The sequence below is a fragment of the Barbatula barbatula genome, assembly GCF_947034865.1.
Source record: "Barbatula barbatula genome assembly, chromosome: 19".
In the NCBI taxonomy this organism is placed as follows: domain Eukaryota; kingdom Metazoa; phylum Chordata; class Actinopteri; order Cypriniformes; family Nemacheilidae; genus Barbatula; species Barbatula barbatula.
The window spans coordinates 14,529,066-14,552,075 of record NC_136782.1 but is presented as its reverse complement, the minus strand read 5'-3'; the positions used below and the strand labels follow the sequence as shown (position 1 = coordinate 14,552,075).

The 23,010-nt window shown below is 36.6% G+C and overlaps 2 protein-coding genes across 2 annotated transcripts; one reads left to right on the top strand and one right to left on the bottom strand.

Moving 5' to 3' along the window:
* Nucleotides 1-671: 671 nt before the first annotated feature.
* Nucleotides 672-13,168, top strand: slc47a4 (solute carrier family 47 member 4; the record flags this gene model as incomplete). The annotated part of the gene is made up of 34 exons (XM_079480645.1): nt 672-809; nt 930-1,031; nt 1,193-1,261; nt 2,037-2,185; nt 2,953-2,995; nt 3,122-3,166; nt 3,318-3,415; nt 3,553-3,650; nt 4,291-4,404; nt 4,626-4,693; nt 4,807-4,915; nt 5,418-5,493; nt 5,563-5,632; nt 5,792-5,924; nt 6,187-6,281; nt 6,478-6,537; nt 6,606-6,750; nt 8,795-8,958; nt 9,368-9,469; nt 9,570-9,638; nt 9,753-9,901; nt 10,023-10,065; nt 10,159-10,203; nt 10,298-10,395; nt 10,474-10,571; nt 10,930-11,043; nt 11,137-11,204; nt 11,625-11,733; nt 11,822-11,897; nt 12,067-12,136; nt 12,247-12,379; nt 12,470-12,564; nt 12,656-12,760; nt 12,872-13,168. 34 exons carry the CDS (start codon nt 672-674, stop codon nt 13,166-13,168), a joined length of 3,447 nt encoding a protein of 1,148 aa, XP_079336771.1.
* Nucleotides 13,169-14,449: 1,281 nt separating this feature from the next.
* slc47a3 (solute carrier family 47 member 3) lies at nt 14,450-21,067 on the bottom strand. The gene is given in 18 exon segments (XM_079480911.1): nt 14,450-15,717; nt 15,796-15,838; nt 17,769-17,863; nt 17,937-18,069; nt 18,298-18,367; nt 18,673-18,748; nt 18,843-18,951; nt 19,032-19,061; nt 19,063-19,100; nt 19,209-19,323; nt 19,495-19,606; nt 19,707-19,804; nt 19,868-19,912; nt 20,022-20,064; nt 20,233-20,381; nt 20,459-20,527; nt 20,613-20,714; nt 20,855-21,067. Coding segments are annotated over 18 exon segments (1,638 nt in total). The 5' UTR covers nt 20,978-21,067; the 3' UTR covers nt 14,450-15,529.
* Between the last annotated feature and the right edge of the window lie 1,943 nt (nt 21,068-23,010).

Below are 23,010 nucleotides of genomic sequence, written 5' to 3'. Positions count from 1 at the left end.
ACATCAACATGGTCCACGCCATATCCGCGTAAATCATGCATTTTGGTATTGCCATAAAGCACAACATGCAGCATGATAATCCAACAGTTACCATGGAGACGCCGCTTCCTCTCTTTGCTGCATCCCTAATTAGTGAATGTTCACACCTTGTTCATACACTGAATCCGATTTGTGAAAAATCAAATCTGCAGAATTAAGAATATGTAAATATTATATTTAGAACAATTAGAGAAGTTCACAGAAGAACAAACGGATTGTTGTTTTGTTGTATACATTTGGTGTTTGAAGATATTTCAATTGTATTCTATTATACACAAGTATATTGTGTTATCACATCTATACATTATTTAATAAAAATACAATTATGTGGGAAATAAGCACTTAATGTATTCAGTAACTCCCAAAGCAATAGATTATCTCACATTAGACTGGCTTGCAGTTGTTGACTCCGAACATAATTGACATAAAAGACACTGTTTACTCAGGAGGTATCCATTGGTGGTCTCTGATATTCTTTTTTCCTGTAATAAAAGCAGGATTTTAAATGTTCGCTCAAACCAAACGTTGTCAGACTTTATCTAATCAGTAAGCTTTTAAGATGGTGAAACTTTGCCACAGTGACCTGTTAGAAGCACAGCTGCGGCAGGGGAGTCACTTCGTCTAAGGAGATAATGGACGTTTCCAGTCCCAGGACCGAAGCTGTGTCGATGGAAACCAGTTCCAAACTTTTTTGCTGTAGATCCATGAGGCTGATCCCTCTGGTGTACAGAGAGGAGCTCTACCACATCCTGCGCATGACTGGACCCCTGGTAGGAGCCGTTTCTTTTTGTATATAATGATGTGTATACATATTTTTCTCTTTAGATATTGAAAAAAGCTTGAAAAAAAGTACTCCTGGTCCATTCAAAATTCATTGTTTTTCATTGCAGGTTGCGTCGCGCATTCTGAATTATCTTCTACCGTTTGTCGTAACAATGTTTTGTGGTCGCTTGGGAAACAGTGTGCTGGCTGGTTATGGAATGGCCTCAGCTGTGAGTTTGTTCCGTTCATTTATTGTTCATTTATTGCAGTGTTACATGCGTAAAGAAAATCAAATCATCAGTGTGTGAAATGCAATGTAAACTCGGTGTCAGAATGTTCATACCATGAGCTTAGCTGGGAAGTTGCTGATGTTTGTTATTGTAATTTTCAGACGATTAACATCACAACAGCAGCTACAGGAGGAGGTCTAGCATTAGCAGCTGACACTCTTATCTCACAGGTAAAATATATATATATTTATGTGGATCAAAGACGAAAAAGGGTTTTAAGCATAAAAACAATAATTGTAATACTGCTTTAATTGTTAAATAATTATTAAAGCACAGTAAACTGTAATATGCTCCCTTATCATTTTATATATTTTAATATTTACAAGTCATTATAAGCATGTTGTTTGAATTTGTACATAATTATTGTGTGAATAACAGTTATTTCAAGCACATTTTATTCTCCAAAACCTTAGTGGAAAACAAAGTAGACATTTCACTTATATCTGAATGGGCTTTCACTTTTCGCAAATTTCTTTTGATGGGGACATCTTTGACTCATGTATATTATATGCATGTATATACACAAGATTTGGGTCACTTGACTAAAATGTTTTTCACGATCTTAAAAACCTATTTTTCTCAACATGAAGTAATTTGTTTCATAACTAATACATTTTAATGAGAAAAGTTTGAAATAAATAATCAAATATCAAGGACAAAGAGCCAATGAGAGCCCTGAATGGAACTCCATCAATACAGTTTATAAAGTTTCTTAGGGTGACCACTTGATCAAATGACAAGACATTTCTGCAAATTAAAGGAAAAGGGTGACTATGTTATAGATCCTTAAATGTTTAGATTTTCACATCATCGTTTTTACATTTGTGCTATTCCATAGTATTTATGAGTTTAATGTTATTGTAAAATTTGGAAAAATACAGAGTAAGAAAGTGACTAAACTTTTATGCAACAGTATACAGTCATCTGACCCCATATTCTTTTCAGACGTTTGGTGGGAAGAACCTGCTGCGTGTTGGTGTGATCCTGCAGAGAAGTGTTTTGATTCTCCTGCTTTTCTGTCTGCCCTGTTGGGCTATACTCATCAACACCCATCCCATTCTTCTGCTGCTGGGACAGGACCCGGAAGTGGCCAGGTACATGTTTCTTCGCTCACCCTTCCAATGATTTTGGTAGTGGAATGGAGTTGCAAACTTAGAGAAATATGTGTAGCTAAAAAGGTGTCACTTTCATAGCTCAGGACACAAAACAAAGGTCTTATTATAATGTATGAAAGCAACTGCTTTATCATAAAATTACTGAATCATTTGAATAGAAATACGTTGTATAATACTGCTCAGATAACTCACAAACTCCATTTAATGGTATTGTTGTGAGAGAACCAAATGAGATTGTATACATTATTTTTCTTTATGGGTGGTGCTTGCTTGCTATACACATCCAATAAATACAACATCTTTATGTAATAAAGCCAGAAAAAAAGAACAATATATGTATCAGTGATTCACTGTTTCTCTAGATGATAGGATTTCAGCAATGCATGTGAAAGATCCGTCGGTTGCACCTTTATGGTTTTTATGAGCACAGTGAAGACAAACCTCTCTATAGGAATGGGAATAACATCTCTAGCAGATATCCTCCTTTCCTGAATTGATATTACATTTGATTTATTGCATTTTAGCAGACGTCCAAAGCCTATTTTAAATGTATTTATTCTTTGACACAAGTGCTATATTGCAAGTAAATGAGGCACTTTAATGCGCACAGTACATGCTTGATTCACAGTAAATGTATGACAGGATGAAATCAAACTATAATTATCATTCACAAGATTCTCTTTAAATTCATTGTGAAGTGCCTTCACTTCTGGCACTTTAATAGTAACAAATGTGTTCATTCTCAGGATAGCTCAACTCTATGTGGTCTTTTACCTGCCAGCAGTTCCCGTGAGTCATAATAAATATCATAATTTCTTTTTTGCAAAATGTACTTTATTCAACATGATTTATGATACCTACTGTATATATGACACGTAAGGTTGAAAAGAGTGATCAATCTTTTTCTTTACCCAGGCTATGTTTTTACATCAGTTGCAAGTGGCCTATCTCCAAAACCAGGTGATCTCAAGACCTACTGTATAATCACAGCCGTTCTCAATTTGCTCCATTGGGATCTTTATCACTATACAATGTGAATGTATATGTGGATTGTGATTTCTGCAGGGTCTGTCAATCAGAATGTTTACTATTGGCTGTTTTGGACCTGCAGGGTGTGATTCTGCCTCAGATGTATGCAGCCATTGCAGCCAACATTGCCAATGTGATGACAAACTACATCCTTCTTAACTGGTTGGACCTTGGATTATAGTAAGTCTAAGGAACTCTTATTCTGGTCACTGATTTACACACTGTATGTTTGTAGATTACCAAGGTTTGATCAGTGTCCAACTATACAGTACCAGTCCAGTATTACAGCTGAGAGAGCTTTCCTTTCTGTCTTTTAGTGGCTCTGCTGCTGCTAACACCATCTCACAGATCTATATTTGTGCTTTCCTGTTTTTATATATGTACTGGAAGAAGCTGCATGTCTACACGTGGGGAGGTGAGCTCAGGTTAACTTACCAGCTTGCTCTCAAACAACATTTGAGCACTTTCGCAAAAAACACGGGTCCAAATGCACTTACTGTTTTAACATGTATAAGGTCTAATGTATTCATTTTGGAGGATCTATTGACAGAAATGCAATATAATATAAATATGTCTTCAGAGGTGTATTAAGACCTTACATAATGAAGCGTTATGTTTTTATGACCTTAGAATGAGCTATTTCTATCTACATACTCGCCCCCTTGTTTCTACAGTAGCCCTGAACGGACAAACTGCTCTACAGAATGTGTTTCGTAAATATGCTATCTCCGTCAGCCAAAGATTCATTCAGCAAATGCGTCAACATTCTTGTCCTGTGCCAGCCACCTTAATGCTTCGAAAGGGAGGCGGGAGGAGTGGAGTAAGCCATTGGTTGCAATGTACAACCTCACAGCTAGATGCCACTATATCCCGCACACTGGACCTTTAAACTTGAAAGAAGTTTCATTTCTTTTGCTTGTATTTTGTTCTAATGTTTTTGTAACTAACAGGAAGTAGCAAGTTCTCACTGAAGCAGTTTATTTGCACAACACGTTGTGTTTAATATAGTCCAGTTAATATTGTATTTCTGTGACCTTTTACTCTCTCCGTCCCAGGCTGGTCATGTGACTCGCTGCAGGAGTGGGATGGTTATATGAAACTGGCCATCCCCAGTACAATGATGCTGTGCTTTGAGTGGTGGATTTATGAAGTTGGAGGTTTTTTAGCAGGTGCTTGTTTCAAACCACAGCTCATTTATATCAATATACAGAAGAATGTCCTGCAATTATACAAATGTTGTCTTGATGGAGTGCTTAATGTGGTTTTAGTTTATTCATTTTGCATGCATTGTTGCTACAGGAATTAGGAAACACCTATTGTAGGATGTAATAGTGAAAGGCCATTTGAACGTAACATTAACAACGCATTCATTTGTGTCTGTTTATTTCAGGCATGCTGAGCGAGTCGGATCTTGCGGCTCAACATGCAGTCATTATGCTGGCTTTTATAAACTACATGGTAATTTAAAGCCCAGTGTTTTTCCTTATTATAAAGTTCCCCAAGGAACATAAAAATGCAAAGTTCTTCTACTCGAATCTGGTGACAAGTTTTCCTAACATGTGCACCTGCAGTTTCCGCTGGGGATTCAAGGTGCTGCATGTGTTCGTGTAGGTAACGCGCTTGGAGCTGGAGATACTGCTGGAGCAATCCGCACCTGCAAAGTGTCCCTCACCTGCACAGGTTTATTAACTGTTTCATTTACGGTTACGTATTTGTTTTGGTTTGCCTTTGGTGTGGTTTGTTTTAATTTAGCAGGCAGCCTTTATTAATAACACAGTTGTCAGGAGTAGTTACACTTGGATGAGGCTGAGGCCGGCGCTCTCTTAAGCAGCATCCATTCGCCGCCCTGGGTACTTCCGGAGTTATCCGACTTCTGGAGTGCCATTGGCTTCATGTTTATTTGGTTCCACGGCGTGTGGCTTGTGTTCCTTTGTTCTTAGTTATCCCTGTTGATTAATTTACCTGTTATTCTTATGTTAATAAATTCATTATTATCTCGACTATTATCCAGTGTGTAGTTTCCTTCTTTGTCACGGCTTAGAAGCGGCTGTGACATTTACAGTCAGTGACATAGAAACAAAATGGGTGTGGGCAGAGCCTGTCACAATTCTCGGCTCAAGAATATTAATATGGTGGCCTTTAATTGTTTGTAGTGTCTGACTCAGTTTTTTTGTCATTACAGCTGCTTTGGCTGTTTTGCAAGGTCTTGTGTTAGTATCCACCAAAATGGTGATCGGTTTCTTATTTACATCAGACAGGTAAATTGTTTTCATCTTTTTTACAAAAAATATGTCCCTGCACTAATGATGAATGTGTCTTATTTGTAGGCATATTGTGGCGCTTGTTTCCAAACTCCTGAACGTCTACTGTGTACTTCAGTTTTTTGATGGTCTTGTTGTAAGTAGTTCAATGCTGGTCTGGGTTGGTTTGTGCTGGTCTACGATAGCTGTGGGCCATTCACATCTGCTGTTCATCAGCAAAGCTGGGAGTATAGAAGGTGCTCTTGACAATGAAACCTCTATTTATTAAAACGCATTCTTGTCATTTCTCTCCCAGTGTGTCAGCATGGGCATTCTCCTCGGCTCTGGACAGCAGAAGATCGCAGCTGTAGCAAACTTCTTCGGGTATTACTGCATTGGACTTCCACTCGGCATTTCTCTCATGTTTGCGGCAAAATTACAAGTCATCGGTTGGTTCATCATTCTTTATTTTTGCATTCTGTGACCACCCTAGAAATTCAAACAGATTGTCATTCAGCATCTCTGTTACCGTCTGCTTTATTAATCATAATTTAGTTGGGGTGAACCATGTAGAGAACATTAACAGAAACAGCACAGGTCCCTGCTGAATAACATAAATGTGTTAAGAGCAACGAGAACAGCATTCATTAAAACATTTTCTGTAATGAGATAACAGCTGTCCTACAGAAGCGTCCTCTCTCGCATTTACAGGCTTTTGGCTCGGGCTGCTCATCTGCGTCTGTTTGCAGTCTAGCTTTTTCGTCGCAGTCATTTTTAAAATTAACTGGGAGAGAGTGACCAAAGAGGTATGTTGTAGCACTAAATAAAATTTGCCATCATTTTTTTCTTATTCTTGATTCTTATTATTTTTATACAAAAGAAAGTCCGTGTAACTGCATGTATATATTTTCTTTGTTGCATTTATTTAATCATCTGTAGCCGATTACATATTGTATCTGTATCTGTGTGGTAGTGCAGTGTTATACGTCCATGTAATTTCAGGCAGTGGAACGGGCCAGAAAGAGTAAAGTCTCAGACATGACAACAGCGAGGCACAGTGAGGTAAGTCTGTTCACTTTTATCTTACCACAGCATCTTTGATATTAACTGGATCTCTTGTCTTGCATCAGAATGGGTATGATTACGGGGCTGTGCGTTCTCAAGATGAGGGGGAAGGACACAGCAGTTCTGTGGTACATGAGGGTCCAGGAGTGATTCAGGAAAAGGAAGAACCCACAAGGCTCCTCCCGATCTCACAGATCATCCTCAGGAGGGGTCTGACTACCCTGGCTGCTCTTCTTATCTTAGCTGCTGGGATTGCTGTTCATCTCAACGTGCCCTTACCGGAAGTGTCTAATGGAGCGAATGCTACTTTGGACTCAAATATTACCACAGCTTCACCCATCCTACGTTCAACTTCAGTATCAGTTTGACACCAGAACACTGTTAAAGTGTTCATGATGCTTGTAATGATCAAGTTAGTATCTCAATTGAAAACAAATGAGAAATGTCTTTAGTGAATACCCTAGTAATATCACATGTGCCTCTTCTAGAGTTACAGATCTTAATAATGTTCCAAACTGTGATCGTATTTGACAAGATAACAAAATAGGTAATGAAAATTCTCACATTTCACTATAAACTCAATCATTTCCATTAAACTCATCTTAAACTAAATGATCTATTGTTTATTTCTATAGATTTATATAATTTTATTTATATCCATAATATAAAAAATTGGGTGCAATATCTGAGACAATGTTTAACCCATAAACGCAAAAATTATAATTCTACTTAAACACTGATAAATAGTAAATTCTGAAAAATTGAAAATAATTTGTTATTCCAACTTGTCTTTCTTTTTCTGTGGCTGTATATTTTTGTTATGTTGTACTGTTGCAATATTATTAACAATTATTGCAATTGTAAGGATTACTAGTGATGATTTGAAGCCTTTGAAACCTTAAATGTAAAATAACCTGTTCTTTTTCAACCCAAGTGTGTATAAAGTTTAATTTCATTTTTATATTCACAATTGTAATGTGATATTTACTGATCATTTCTATAAATTGTATTAAATATATAATCATTGACTTGTGAATCGGAATCGAATCGGAACATCAGAATCGATACCCAGCCCCAGTCTCAGTGTTGTGTGACTTGCAGAAATATTTGATTACATTTACAGAAAACGTTTGCAGGATTTTAGTCTAATGGGAATCGTGTTCTACATGAATTGTTTTCGAAAATATTGAATTAAACGTGAATAAAAATAAACAATGATTCCGTCACAGAATACTTAAACTCAAGAGACCCGGCTTGGTTAAAAACACAGAGCAGCTGTTACAACACATTGTGTATTTTTTTCCTGTCCGTGTTTCTTTTTTTCTCGAAACATCTAGTTCAAAGGTTGTTTTCAAATAACAAGATACAAAACATGGTGTTGTTAACATAACTTAAGAAGGATGTGCCCTCACAAAAGTAATCCTTTTTCAAAAAGATCAAATCACATCAGAAACCTATGATACACATCACAAGGTTTAAAAAAAGACGCTCTTACCCAGTGAAGAAAATGAATTCATTATTACCAACCTCAAGACAGTTTTCAGATAACATGATATATAAAATAGTTTATAGTATTACAAATTATAAATGTTCAGCTGTTGTGTGCTATTTTAGACTCTAGTGTAAAGGAAAGGGGTGTTGTATTTTTATGTTTTGTTCTTGTGTTTTTTGTTGCATCAAATTTACCAAATGGACTAAAATCTAATCCAGAGAGGGGACACTCACATGTGCACCATATTCCGCTGAATAAAGAAAAAAATATATATATAGAAGTGATTCTTGGAAGCAGATTGATGATTCACTGATTTGTTTGTAAATGTTCACATGGTTTTGAGCTTTACGTTATGTAAATTGTTATTGTTAGAACTGCATGGGTTGCAATGAAGCCAAAGGTTACAGTAAGAGGTGTTCTTCGTCTGTTACACATTTACTGTCAATATCTGACTCGGTTATAATATTACTACCAAAAATATTTAGTTTCTGATTACTAAATACAGTGATGTTAAACAAATCTTTTTTTTACAGAACTGATTGATCTTGGAAAACAATCGTCTGTCTCTCAGCTCTTTGTCAATAGTTCAGACACTCTCCTCCCATCCTGTGGATTAAATCAAAGCTTTTCATTGTCTCACCTCATGTAATAGTTAAGCCTTTAAAGATGGGTGAATGCAAATCTCAAGAATGATCAGCTGTAGACGGGACCTTTACAGCCCGTGAAACAGGATCGGGCCCCTTGCTGTGTTTTTGGACTCAGTGGGTACTGGAACTCAGAGGATTATGGATGTCTCCAGTCCCAGAACTGAAGCCCCATCTATGGAGCCCAGTGCCAAGCTGTTTTGCTGTCATTTTTTGAGGCGTTGTATACCTCTGGTCTATAGAGAGGAACTCTACCACATCATGACTATGACGGGACCCCTGGTAAGATTTCTGTCCGACACATAATGATATAATGTGCTCTGCTTTTTGTGTATGAATAATGAGAGACTAACAGAGAAATATATTTTGAAATATCTTCACATGTTCATTTGAAGAAAAAAACAGTAGATGTTTGTTAAATAACACAACACTGTGTGATATCTTCTTTACCTAACACACTTTAAATGTGCCAAGTTTTCTCAAAACCACATTTTCAAAAAAGCATGCTTTATGAAAAAAGAGATTGACTTAGATCGTTGATAAATAACCATATTTTTCAAGTTGCCATGAAGCTCCATAAAGGTATATTGTTTTCCATCCTCATGATTGTAAACTTTCTGAACTGTAATCCGTGTGAGCCCATTGCTTTCATCTACAGGTCTGCTAAATATTTATTTGTTTGTATTTTTAGCTTGTGTGTCGGTTCTTGAATTTCCTCCTTTTCTTTGTGGTGACAATGTTCTGTGGACGCCTGGGGAACACTGTGCTTGCAGGATATGCCATGGCTTCAGCTGTAAGTCTGCTCAGCCCCGAATTCTACACTATCGCTCTGCCACAGTTTGTCTTTTCTGGTCATTTATTTAATTATTTTTTATAAACAAATGTGTTTTCAGACCATCAATGTAACAGCTGCAGCAACGGGGATAGGACTAGCTTTGGCTTGTGACACATTGGTATCACAGGTGTGTTTCCTTTTCAAATAAATAATCCCAAAATTTAAGGGAAAATAGACAAATGATCAAATTTGTAGATTAAAGTGACTGTTGTTTTGAGTGGGTCTGGCATCTTGCCCTCAGACCTTTGGGAGTAAGAACCTTCTCCGTGTAGGCGTCATCCTGCAAAGATGTATCTTGATTCTGACGCTTTTCAGTTTGCCCTGCTGGGCTTTACTGGTGAACACACAGCCCCTCCTCCTTCTGCTGGGGCAAAACCCCGAGGTTGCCAGGTAAACAATACAACACCCCCCTCCCCCCATGTATAAATGTGTTTTATATTTTGAAATTGAATTTGAAGTAAAAGTTGATTTTTCACGACTGACAGGAAACTAATGCTTAACTTTATCTCAGGATAGCTCAGATTTATGTGGTTATGTTTCTGCCTGCAATTCCGGTAAGATCCAATTATTGATATTCATGAATTGCATTACCTGGATGAAATAATGCGTTTTGTATGCGTATATTACTGTTCATGTTCGTTCAACAGGCCATGTTTCTGTATCAACTGCAGATGTCATATCTTCAGAACCAGGTGTTTTAATGAAAAATGATAACTTCCAAATCTCTTTGTATTCAGTTTTTTCCCGCATGGAAACGTTGTAATCGTTATTTATCCATGCGTACAGGGTGTGATCAAGCCTCAGATGTATGCATCTGGTGTCACCAATGTTGCCAATGTTTTAGTAAACTACATCTTGCTCTACTGGTGGGATTTTGGTGTTTAGTGAGTATACAAATCTACTTTCTGCACATTTTTAACAGTCTTATTTTCATGATTTTAATAATATGTTGTTGTTTTCAGTGGGTCTGCTGCAGCAAACACCTTCGCTCAAGTATTTAGCTGTTTTTCCCTGTTTTGTTTTATTCGCTGGCAGAAGCTACATGAGAAAACCTGGGGAGGTGAGATAGCTTTGTGAATACATTTGTTAATTTATAATTTAATACTTAAAAGCATTTACTTTATTTGTTTAAATGCATTTGACCAGCACTAAATATTTCACCATAAAAAAACTTACAGTAAATGCTCTAAGATGCTCAATTGACTGAATCAAATCTATTTATTAACATGAACCATCAATGTTTTGAGAGGACGTTTTCGGACAAACCTAACCTACTGCCAACCATGTGAATAATACGTATATATAATCTTACATTTAGGTATTTACTACCCCTCACCACTGGTCTCTTTTAATAGAGCTTTAAGAAAATAGTTGCCCGACTGTAAACCTTTTCTAATTTCTTCTTTTCTTTCTAATAGGGTGGTCATCTGAGTCCCTGCAGGACTGGGGGTCTTACATGAAGCTGGCCATTCCTAGCACCCTCATGACCTGTTTTGAATGGTGGATCTATGAAGTTGGAGGATTTTTGGCAGGTACATGAATGGTGTAAAAACATCTATAAATGTACCACATTAGATTATTGCTTTTGTTGCTGAATGATCTCATGACTCTGTTCTTTCTGACAGGAAGGTTAAGTGAAGTGGATCTGGCTGCTCAACATGTGGTTATAATGCTGGCATACATCAACTACATGGTGTGTCTATACTCTATCTACGTATCAACAAGTGTTCATTCACATTTTATAATAACTGCAACCAAATCAGGGGGGTCTCTAATAACAAGCGAACGCTAATCTGAAAGCATTCTCATTGATATCCTCTGGTGGCATGTGAACACCCCCTGATTACAATCATTCATTTGAGTTGTTTATGTGACTATGATGTGACCAATCAATTTGGAGAGGAAAATGAAACCTTGACATCACAGATTGGCTAAAGGCATCCACGCGAACGTGTACAGTCATAAAAATCTAAATACACAGCTACTTTTATATATCCACTAATGTAGAATGGTTTATTTATAGCCGGGGTAACTTGCTAAAAGCCAAACCCGGACCCCTTGAACCAAACAGATGTGTATGCAGATATTCCAGATGCCTTTTTTGATATTCCAGATCCCATTAGGAATGCAAGCTGCAGCGTGTATTCGTGTTGGAAACGCACTCGGCGCTGGGGAAACCGCCGCAGCCATCCTCACCAGCAAGGTGTCCCTTATTTGTGCAGGTAATTTCATCCTACTTATTTTATTTTATATGACTCATCACTGGTGATGTATCTTACTGTCATGTAAACACGTTGATTTTGTTTCCAGCTGTACTGGCAATCTTTCAAGGCCTTATTTTGGGCTCTACAAAAACAGTGATTGGCTTTATATTCACGTCAGATGAGTAAGCCACTTATCTCATTATTTCAAACACACAAAACAAATAGTTCGTTGGCATGTCCACACTTTAACTAATCAGCGATCACTTGAATCTGTTGTTTCACACTGAGATTTAAAACAAGAATTGTAAACAACAGCTGTTTCTCACTTTTCCATTTTATGCAATTTGTTAGGAACATAGTAGAGCTTGTGTCTGAGCTTCTGAACATCTACTGCCCTCTTCAGTTCTTCAACGGACTATGTGTGAGTTCGGACATAAATTCTTGTTTTAAAAACTTCAGTTCTACTTTTTACCAATTTTTTTTTACCAAATGCCGTATATTTTTAACCATGCTCCTGTTTTGTTCTTTCAGTGTGTTGGCATGGGCATTCTGATTGGCACCGGACAACAGAAGATCGCTGCTATTGCTAACCTGTTTGGCTACTACTGCATTGGGCTCCCATTAAGCATTGTTCTGATGTTCACCGCCAACCTGCAAGTTGCCGGTTTGTCCTGTTATCATTACCAGTGTTGAAATGAACAGAAATGATATTACAATTTCAAGTAAAGAAACTTGGACGAATTGTCTTTCCCAGGCTTTTGGTTGGGGCTTTTCATTGCTGTCTTTTTGCTAGCGATCTTTTTCACGGTGGCCATCTTCAGATTAAACTGGAAGAAAATGACAGAGCAGGTAGGCCTTTTAGATATGGTATTAGAACACACTTTTCTACTGATTGTAATGCTTATGATCGTGAAATCAATCCGCGACTTCTCATTGCAAGGCAATTGAGAGAACAGGCAAGCATGCAAATGGAGCACTGACCCCCAACCCTGAGATTTGCTCTAACCACCGCAACAGCTTCTACCAGATGGTCCTCAATACGGAGGTATTTTTTTATAAACATAACAACCTATTGAAGATACAACATATTGTCTTTGTATAGTTTCGATTTTAGACAACAAAATCACATGTAATTATGAAATGTCTTTTCCTTTAGAATGGAAATGGATATATGGTTGTGAGCTCTCAAGATCGGGATGCAGAACAAACCAATACTGTTGTAGAGAATAGGTCAAGAGTAAGTCCCGAGGAAGAGAAGCCAACAGAGGTGTTGTCTACCTCTCAGCTCATTTTAAGGAGGGGTTTGACCACCCTGGCTGCTCTTTTGATTCTGGCTGCGGGGGTCGTCGTTCATCTCAAAGTGCCTTTGCCAGAAGTGTCTTATGTGGCAAACTATACTCTGGACTCAAACCTTACAGCCACCACACCCGTCTACTCCACCATCATCATTTAAACTCACTGTGAATGTTTTATATTTATGTCTTTGGAAAATTTCTTCAATTCGTTGAATGTTTTTTTACTTAGAGCCTAAAGTTTGATTGGTATTCGAGTATTGTTATTAAAGCCTTTTATTTTAGTCTCTGTCAATAAATATACCAGATATTTAAATTAAGTTCTGCACGAATTAACAGGGTCAAGTTTTAACATTATTTTATCTCAGACCCATTTGCTTTGTTCACAAACATTAGGAGTGTTAAAGCTTTGCAGACAATGCTTTTGCAGATATTTTGGAGTGACTGTCGTGTAAAGAAATCCTGCCAAAAATGAGACATTAAAATCTGCTATCATATTGAGAAACATGCATAAGTGTCACAGTCACTCAAACTAACACATGACCACTGAGATTTTATAGCCACGTGAGTTTTGCAAGCAATTTCTAAATAATAATAATAATAATTCTGTCTTTCGTGAAACGTTTTTCCACACATTTATTAGACGTAAAAAGTGTTTTACAACATGGCAAGAAGGTCTACTGTACATTTATTTTATCCAAATAAGTTTTCTTTAAACCTAAAAATGATTTATTATTTATTACTATTGTGTCACTGAAAACCTGTGACATTTTATTCCACCAAACACAAGAGGGGATCATCAAAAGTCAAAGCTGCTCTGGTTCATGCGTTCCTTTCAGTGCTGTAGTACTTGAGTGGACTCGAGATGTTTTTCTGTAGTCTCGGATTTGTTGGTATCTGCTCTCGGACTTGGTCATTGGACTCGCCAAATGTTCTAGTTGGTCTCCTTCCAAACAAAACCAGTGATGAAGCATTTATTTGTTTGCCTTATTCGGACTCTTGGCTTTGATTAAGTATATTATCTTTTCTCTTGGAGGTTACTTTTTGTGATGGGAGTCAAGCTGTAAAAAGATGATAAATAATACTAAATGAAGTTGTTGACTGATTTGAGTGCTCTGGCTCACTACGCTAACATACTGTGCCAAATTTAACCAATCTGACTTCAACACTCATCAAACAAACCTTGAGAATGGTGACAATCATCAAACTAATTCAGACAAACAGATGAACTGCAATGCATGCTGGGATTCATGAACTAGTTATTGTCAGATGTTACCTATTATGCTTTGCAGCATGAAGCATTCTTTTGTTGGTTGTCACTATTGTTGAGTTTCACACACTGATTCTTGATGTCTGATTGATTCACCAATTTAACAAAAATCACAAGATTCAAGAGCCCAACAATAGCAGGACATCATATTCTTTCCACATTCATTGCGGTGGCAAAAGTGATGTTTATTCCATGCAGTTAACACTGACAATTCAATGAGCTGAGAATGGGAACATTTTCCATCGGCAGCCCAAAATCTAATTGCCACACTACAATACAATTATTTATGTGACTGGTGAAATAGCTAGACCTTAAGTAAACAAATGTCTTTGGTCATAAGATCTGACGCTGGACATCCATTGGATATTGAAATAAATGCATTACTTTATTTCATCTTCAAGGCAACAATACGTTTGTGTTTTGAGTACGCCTTGAATGTTTAACCAGTACATTTTTCTTTCATTTCATTTTATCTTTGTTTGTCCAGAATCCCAATGCAAATCCAAAAACTGTCTTTGCAAAAAAAAATTGCATTCGCTGAAGCTGATGTGACCGTAGTTGTGTGACTGTGGTCTTGGGGCTGTTTTCAGATTGTGTTAAGGGACTGTCATGTGTGCAAGGATAATTTGACTGCAGGGGGCGACAAGTGTTGTTTGTGGTGGGGGTTGTTTTTCTTGGAACTGAAGAATGCCCTGGCAGAGTGATTTAAACTGACTGTTGAAAAAATGATTTGTGTAATTTTTGAAGGATGTATTAACAGAAATGCAATATAATAAACAGTACATAACTATGTCTTCATAGGTGTATAAAGATCTTACATAATGAAGTGTTCACGTGATCACGTGAAACACGTTATGTTTTTATTACCTTAGAATGAGCTATTTCTATCTACATACGCCGCGAGTCTCCTTGCATGGAATACACCATGTTGTGTATCCCTTAACAGACAAACTGCTCTACAGACCGCATTTCGTAAATATGTTATCAGAAAATCCCCCCAGTAGGCAGACACAGTCATCTTTTTATACGGTAAAGGACACACTTTTCCATTTGGTCATTCAACAATTGCAGGAACATCTTATCTCTGTGGCTTTTTTATTGTCATAAAAATATATCACCTTCTTAAAATGTTTGCATCCTGTATATGCCCCAAACCTCCATAGTGATGTGAGCCTTATAGAAGATGTCTCTGTGCCTATTTGAAGTCCCACATTGTCCAAGTATCATACGATCCTTGTGAGTTGTTATAATATCAACTACTTAGAAAGACATTAGTCATGAGACCAGCAGCAAGTAAAGCAAGCATAGCTGCCAGAGCCAGTCCCCTGCGCAGCAACATCCCTGACGTCAGCTCCACATTAGGCTCCCCGACTAGCCTGTCCACATCTGTAGCGGTGTTCTCACCATAGTTCTCAGTATTACCACTCTCTTCTTGTGCACCTGTCAACAAAATAACGTGTCTACTCATTTGCCAATTGACATGTTCTTTCATTGTTCATAATGTAAAAAACATATTACCAATATCTGTCTGGCTTGTTTGCACACCAGCCCTGATCTGCGCCTTGAAAATGAATATTTAAATTTTTTTAAATGTAACAAAAAAGCATGCAGAACTGTATACATTTTTTTATGTTGTTGTTTTGAACACAAAATAAGATATTTTCAAGAATATAGGAAAGCAAACAGTTCTGCAGCACTTTTGACTACAATTGTAATTTGTCCTACTATTGTAGTCAATGGTGGCCAAGAACTGTTTGGTTACAAGCATTCTTCCAAATATCTTTCTCTGTGTCCATGAGAACAAATACATTTATACATATTTTTAACAACTCATGGGTGAGTAAATGAAGACAGAATTAACATTTTTGATTGAACTGTTCCATTTAATTTAAAGTAGTGTGTTTCTCAGAAAAAGGTTATTGTATAAAATGCAATTAAAAAAATATTTTTAGATATTTATATTGTATGTTACTTAAAGTAGTCGAATTTAAATAAATCATTTAATCATTTGTCTTTCAGTTCATCTTAAAATGTATGTAAGTTATATTTTTTTGTTTTAAAACATTGTTAATATAAATATTTTTAATTAACAGTTCAACTAAGAAATTTAAGTTGTAATTCTCTAGGTTACACACACAGACCCGCGCATGCGCATTAAACACAAACATCGTGCTGGATCGGTCACTCGTGAATACGTTTTTTTAAGGTTAGTAAACTACTTACGGAATCATTTGATACTGAACATGAATTCGTTTTAACGTTAATGGGGACGTTTTGCACTTAAGTGTCACTAAGGTTAGACTGAGATGAAAATGTGTGGGAGACGTCATGGCGGTCAAATTACCCGCTCGCATTCATTACTTAACCTTAGGTGAGGAAAAACAGTAACAATTTGATGTTCCTGGCACTCTTTATCTGTTATCATTTTAACTTAAGCTAGTTAACGTCATTGCTGAAACAAAGGGTTTTGTTCACGCTCTCTGACTGAAACTCGCGAAATCTCCCATCATAAACCCACAGGATAAGTATTAACGTGAAGTGTCGGTGAAGAAAGAGGCTGAACAATTTCTGGTAACACTTCACATTAATGTACCTTTATAAAGCATTTATAAATGTGTCCATTAATGATTAGTACGTCATTTACAAATGCATTATAAAGCAGTTATAACTGCATGGATTAAAAGAGGGATTCTAACGAAATACCTGCCAAATATTGAGCCATTTTTAACTCACACGTTATAAATGCTTAATACATGTATTTATTCATTATTTATTTGACTCGAAAGCAGATTCATTATCATCTTTATGTTGTTTGCAATAAAGGCCACAGACAGAAAACTGTTATGTTGTTTTTCTTATACCTGCTCACTATCTGGCAGGCATTTTGTTAGAATCCCCCTTTTTATTCATGCCGTTATTATGATGCATTTGTAAATGACATATGAATCATTAATGAACGCATTTATAAATGCTTCATAAAGGATACCTTCATATAAAGTGTAAAAATCTGATACTTGAGTACTGAAATTGTGGATGTATGGAAGTAGTGTATAAGTTAATAAATATTGATTTAATGAAAATTATACGTGTCTTTTTTTATTAGATTTTGGATAGGTTTAAATATAAATGTTCCTTAATGCAATCATGTTTTATTAAATTCACATCTTTCAATCAATTGTTCAATTAAATCTATATCTATTTCATTTGAGAAAACAAATTATTTTAAATATTATTTCTTAAATACAAATTTAAGTTTTTATGAAATGTATCTTTTTGTTTGGATCAAAAACAGAATTTAAATGAATTGACTTACTTAGACAAGAAATATATAATTTGTGCCAAGTTTTATAAAAATAGTTTTTATAGACATTATAGGGCAAGCTATTTATTATTCATTGGATCAACTTATAAAATATAGATGTGAACTTCATTTTGTGTGAACCTTCACTTAAAATATTTCTTTGAGAAACCGACAAATCTTTATTTCTCACCTCATGTGAGGCTTTTTCCCAGTCAAGCTTGAAGATGAGGACAATGAGGAAGACTGCCTGAAGAAGGACTGATGTTAACAGGCCAGTCCACAGACCTTCAGGAGAATAGAATATAAGTTGAATAGACAAAGTGAATCTTTAAATGAAATGAAAGGTAATTTGCCTTACCTACAATTCCCAGTTTAGCAGCAAACATCAAGGATATTCCAATAGGAAACCCCACTCCATAGTATCCCAAAAGGTTGCAGATTGCTCCGATCTTCTGCCTGCCCAATCCTCTTACTATACTGCCACCTGCTGCCTGATGGAAATAAAGCAGAAACAAAACCAACATTTCACCCAAAATAACCCCATCAAGCACAGTCTTGGTTTGATTTGTGAATAGAGAGAAAGATAGCAGTCTGGTCAGATAGTCATAATCATATTAGTAAGGTTTGAACTCAGCCCTTAGATCACTGCCTTGGTGGTTCTTGTTTTTAACTCTAATGAAGATTTTGAGTGCGCTGACACAACTCTGCTAATGACTTACCGCTGTTGCATCAAGAAGATGGAAAGGAGCATAAAAAACCATTACCGTGGCAACCCTCATTATAATGTCTCTGTGGGAGGAAGGAAAACAATTACCACAATATTACTGCCTCTTGTTTGTTTTGAAACGCTGTTTTCAAGTATCACTTCAATGCTTTAATGTTCGTGCCTAAAAAACAGAGAATTTAAGAGTTGGAACCTTTGAATTATCAAAGAAAGGTTCTACTCAAAAAACGTTTCTAATAACAGAAGTAAAATGTAAATTGTAATACATGCATGATGCCATGTGTTTAAGAGTCACTAGTGAGTAAGAGAGGGTCTTCATTAATTGTCCTCTTTGGAATCTTTACTTTGAGTAAAAGTAAGCAACGCTCACTCATCATTTGTGAAGATATACGCTACTACATCCTTTGTAGAACCAATGATGGTTGCCAAAACCACTGCAACGGAAACTGCAAATCAAAACGAATTATAATGTTTAATATTCACTTGTTGTTAAAATGACTATTAAACTAGCTATAGAGATGTGTTATTTCTTAGTTTAACCTGCACAAATCAGAGAGAGTTTGGCAGAGATCTTGGCTTGGGCAACATCTCCTGCTCCTATGGCATTTCCCACCCTCACACTGCCTGCTACACTGAAACCTACAGGAAACTACACACAAACAATTTTGCCGTAAACATTCAAACAATACTGAAATCAAATGAAATGCTTATAAACGAATTCACGTGTACCATATATGCAATATTTGCAAGTCCATAGACAAACCGACTGAGCACCAAGCTCCACTTCACTTATCAGACCTTAGAAAGGGCAGATATTACAAATGTACATTTTGATATAGATTTGCTGACTTATATAATACAAACAACCAACATGTTTTCAACATATTAATTTGACAAATAACTAACCTGACAGAAGTCCTCCAATTTCATAAGTCCACCATTCTGCACAGAGCATAATCATACTTGGAATAGCCAGGTGGATGAAAGACTCCCACCCCTTTAAACAGTCCATCGACCAGGCCTATACAATGACATAATGCATTTTTTTATCAAATACCGTCAGGCATTTTACAACTTCAGTATTGCTTATTGAAATAAAATAGGTAATATTAATATGTACTTTTCAAAGTGTGATTTATGCAGAATAAGTATAAAGATTTGAAATGAAAGAAACCACAGAGACTTTCTATACCTCAGGGAACTCACCTGCCCAGGTGTCCTTATAGAGACCTTTCCATCGGATGTACACGAGCAATAAGACCGCCAGAGCGTACTGTGAGATGCTGTTGGCAGCGGCTGATCCTCTGCCGATAAAATACACACAGTCATTATTGTTTAAAGCACTAAATAAGCTCTGACTACTTTCTGTCCTGCAGTTTAACAGCACCAGACATGGAAACTCACGCAACTCCAAAATCCAGGACGAAGAGGAGAACATAGTTGATGATCACATTAAGAGCATTTGCTGCCACCCCAGTAATGACCAGTGGCCATACTATTCCCTGCAGAAATAGATTTCATTGGGTTTCAGAATCACGATTTCTCTGAGAATGATTCTTTCCTACCTGATTCTGTAGATATTTGACTTCAGCAATGTACATGAATGAAGCCTGTAAAGCAGAAATGGCTGTATTATTTATACCTTCTTTTAGATAGAACTCCAAATCAGGAACCGAATTATAAAAAGAGATGTGTATATGTGTAAACAGAAGAACATACCGGAAGACTCGGCAAAAATATGTTCACATAGAGCTGAGAGACCCTAAAATAGAACACAAAGTTGTGAAAGTATATAACCATACATATAAATGTAACCTGTATTTCACATATTTTAACTTCTATAGGTCAGTACATTATGTGTCTGCTATTGTCTTTTATGTCACCAGACTCGGTTTCTTCTCACATTTCAAAATCATTTCACAACACTCACTTGGCAATCTCTGGGCTTTGCCCCACAAGCAGTAATATGGACTCTGTGTTGATAAGCAGGGCGCAGCAAGGCAGACACGCAAGTAATAGAATCAGAATTGCTCTCTGTGTTACGACACCAACTTGATGTAAGTTACCACTTCCAAATGCCTGCAAAGACAGAGCAGACGATTAAGAGACAAATACCAGCATTGTGTATAAATGAACAGAATTCCAACAGTCTGTACCTGAGAAATGAGCGTGTCACAAGCTGCTGCCAAGCCATGGCCAATGCCAATCCCCATAACATTGATGACCTGTTGATGACAACCCATCATCATTCATCTCATAAATATCACTGCCAAATATTTCGAAGTGACAACTTAATTGTGGGTCACTCACAGATGTGGCAAGAGTAACACCATCAAGTTCGATTCTACCCAGGTGACCGCAGAACACAGTGCTTACAAAACCTAATAAATAGTCCGACAGATAGGACAAAAACTAGAACCAAACAAAAAAAAACAGAAGAAGCTCAATTCACATATTACAAGTTGTGATTCATACATAATGTACTTCAACATATCCAGATATACTGCATTATTTACAATACAGGTGAAAATTTGTAATGAATATGAACTTACCACAGGCAGAGCAAGAAAACACAAGTTTAAAATTTCTGTTTTAAAGTTCACTGGTAAAAAACTTCTCAGAGCTCTTAAACACCCTTGACATGGGGATGGTGGTGTATTTTCTTCTATATTCATTCTGTTGACGCGTTTGAGGACTTATTTATAATCTTGCTTTGAAACACATTCAGTTTGCTTTCTGTCACACTCGAATGTTAGTTCACATGCACCAGGTGTCCCCTCCATATGGGTAATCATTAACAATGTCTTAGATAGCAGAACAAAGGACTAAAGGTGCTCGTCGAAAAATCTGTGCTTTTTCAAATTTCGTGTTGAAAATTTTGCATGTGTTACATATTTTATTTTGGAGTGCAGATATATAAAGCATTGCAATGCCTATTGCAACCAGCTGGAGGAGCTATTGATCTTAAAATTGTATTGAGTATTTTTAGATTCGACATTTGGTCACTGCATACATTTTTGATCCATGGTCAGAATCTAAATTTATTCATTCTTTCATTCATGTTTCAGTTTATTATTTTATATCGTCAAAGTATTCATGGAGTAGCAAACTAATTTTATAATCTGAAATCTGGGCATTATTTTGCAATGCAACAATTCAGTATGCCGTTGTATTATTAGCAAAAGGTTGATTGAATATGTCACATTTAGTCCTGTCCGTTCTTAAAACCTGTTTTTGTGTCATGAATGAAGGGGACACAAAATTATATCACTATAATGTATGAAGTAAGTACATTAAAAGTGTTACTTTGCATCAGTAACATTAAAGTGGCTACTTGAAAACTTAAAGTCAAACGTATTCACTTAGTTCAACAGAATGTCACAGGGGGAAAAAATCGTTTAAACGTACTGCATATAGCCAAATTGGAGGCTGACTTATGCGTGCCCGGTTCAAATGGATAATGAGTGGGTGTTAAAGATGCAGAGAACTAGAAAAGGGCTGTAATTATATCTGCTCTTTCCCTCAAACATCTGTGATCATAGTGATCGTAGTCTCCGTACACCTAACCACTTGTTAACTGTTTACTCGTGACCCTTTTAACCATTTAATTTCATAAATAGAAAGAAAGGGTTTGTGAATTTGGAGGAAATCTCAACCTGACCAAAATTGGAACATTGTTCTTTAATTATTGCAAAGTTGTCATGGTCATACTTCAGGGATTAGCATGCGCTGTGGGGTTGCATTGTGGTCACTTGGCCGGAGACCGGGCTGTAAAATCAACTCCTTTGTCTCCTGAAGGCTGAGCCATCATTCCTCCGCTTGACCTCGACAGGTTTGTGAAATCCTCAGGTGGAATTGCAACAGTGCAGAGCTTCTCTTTAGCTTGATTTAAGAGAGCTTGAAATTCATGATGTATCCCAAACTCCCTAACCTAAATCTACCTATTTCGCCAGTGCTTACATTAAGTGTAGACATCCATCACCTCTCCGCTTGAGATCACGACTTTCCCACGCCTTTCCAGAGAAATAAAGCTAAAGAAACTCGGACTGACCGAGGAAGTATTACTTGAATTGTCAGTCTCAGTTTTTGTAACACTTTATTTTAAGGTGCCCTTGTTACATGTATTTACTTTAAATGACCCTAATCCTAAACCCTAAAGTAAGTACATGTTCATTTTTATTGCTTTGTTTCGAACTGAAAACTTTCTGATTTGCGTGGAAGGCTGAAGCTTGGTTAAGCTATTTTATAGGACACAAAATTCTGTCTACACTGATGTTCTTAGCCACTTCTGTGCCATGTTGTAACCCCAAATAGAACTGGCTTCACATTTAATTTGTACTGGCGGAATCACTTTGAACTTAATGAAATGTCATGAATTTTATTTTGTTTTCTTGGCTTGCAGTTTTGGATACATACATATGCTCATTATATGCTTAGAATATGTCTATTCTAAAATAAAACCGAAGTGAGTTTTATGTGGCATCTTAAAGAATTACAATAGGACAAAAACTATATGCTAAATTAAAAAAATATATTTAGATTAGGGGTCGACTACATGGTGCATGCTTTCAATGTACATTTTTTAAAATGTAATTCCTTAATTCTGAATATGTGGTAACAGTCTTTCAAATATACAGTAATATTGAAAACAGAACAGTTTGAATGTCATTTAGGATACCGTTCATAAAGAAAACAAGGATAATATTGA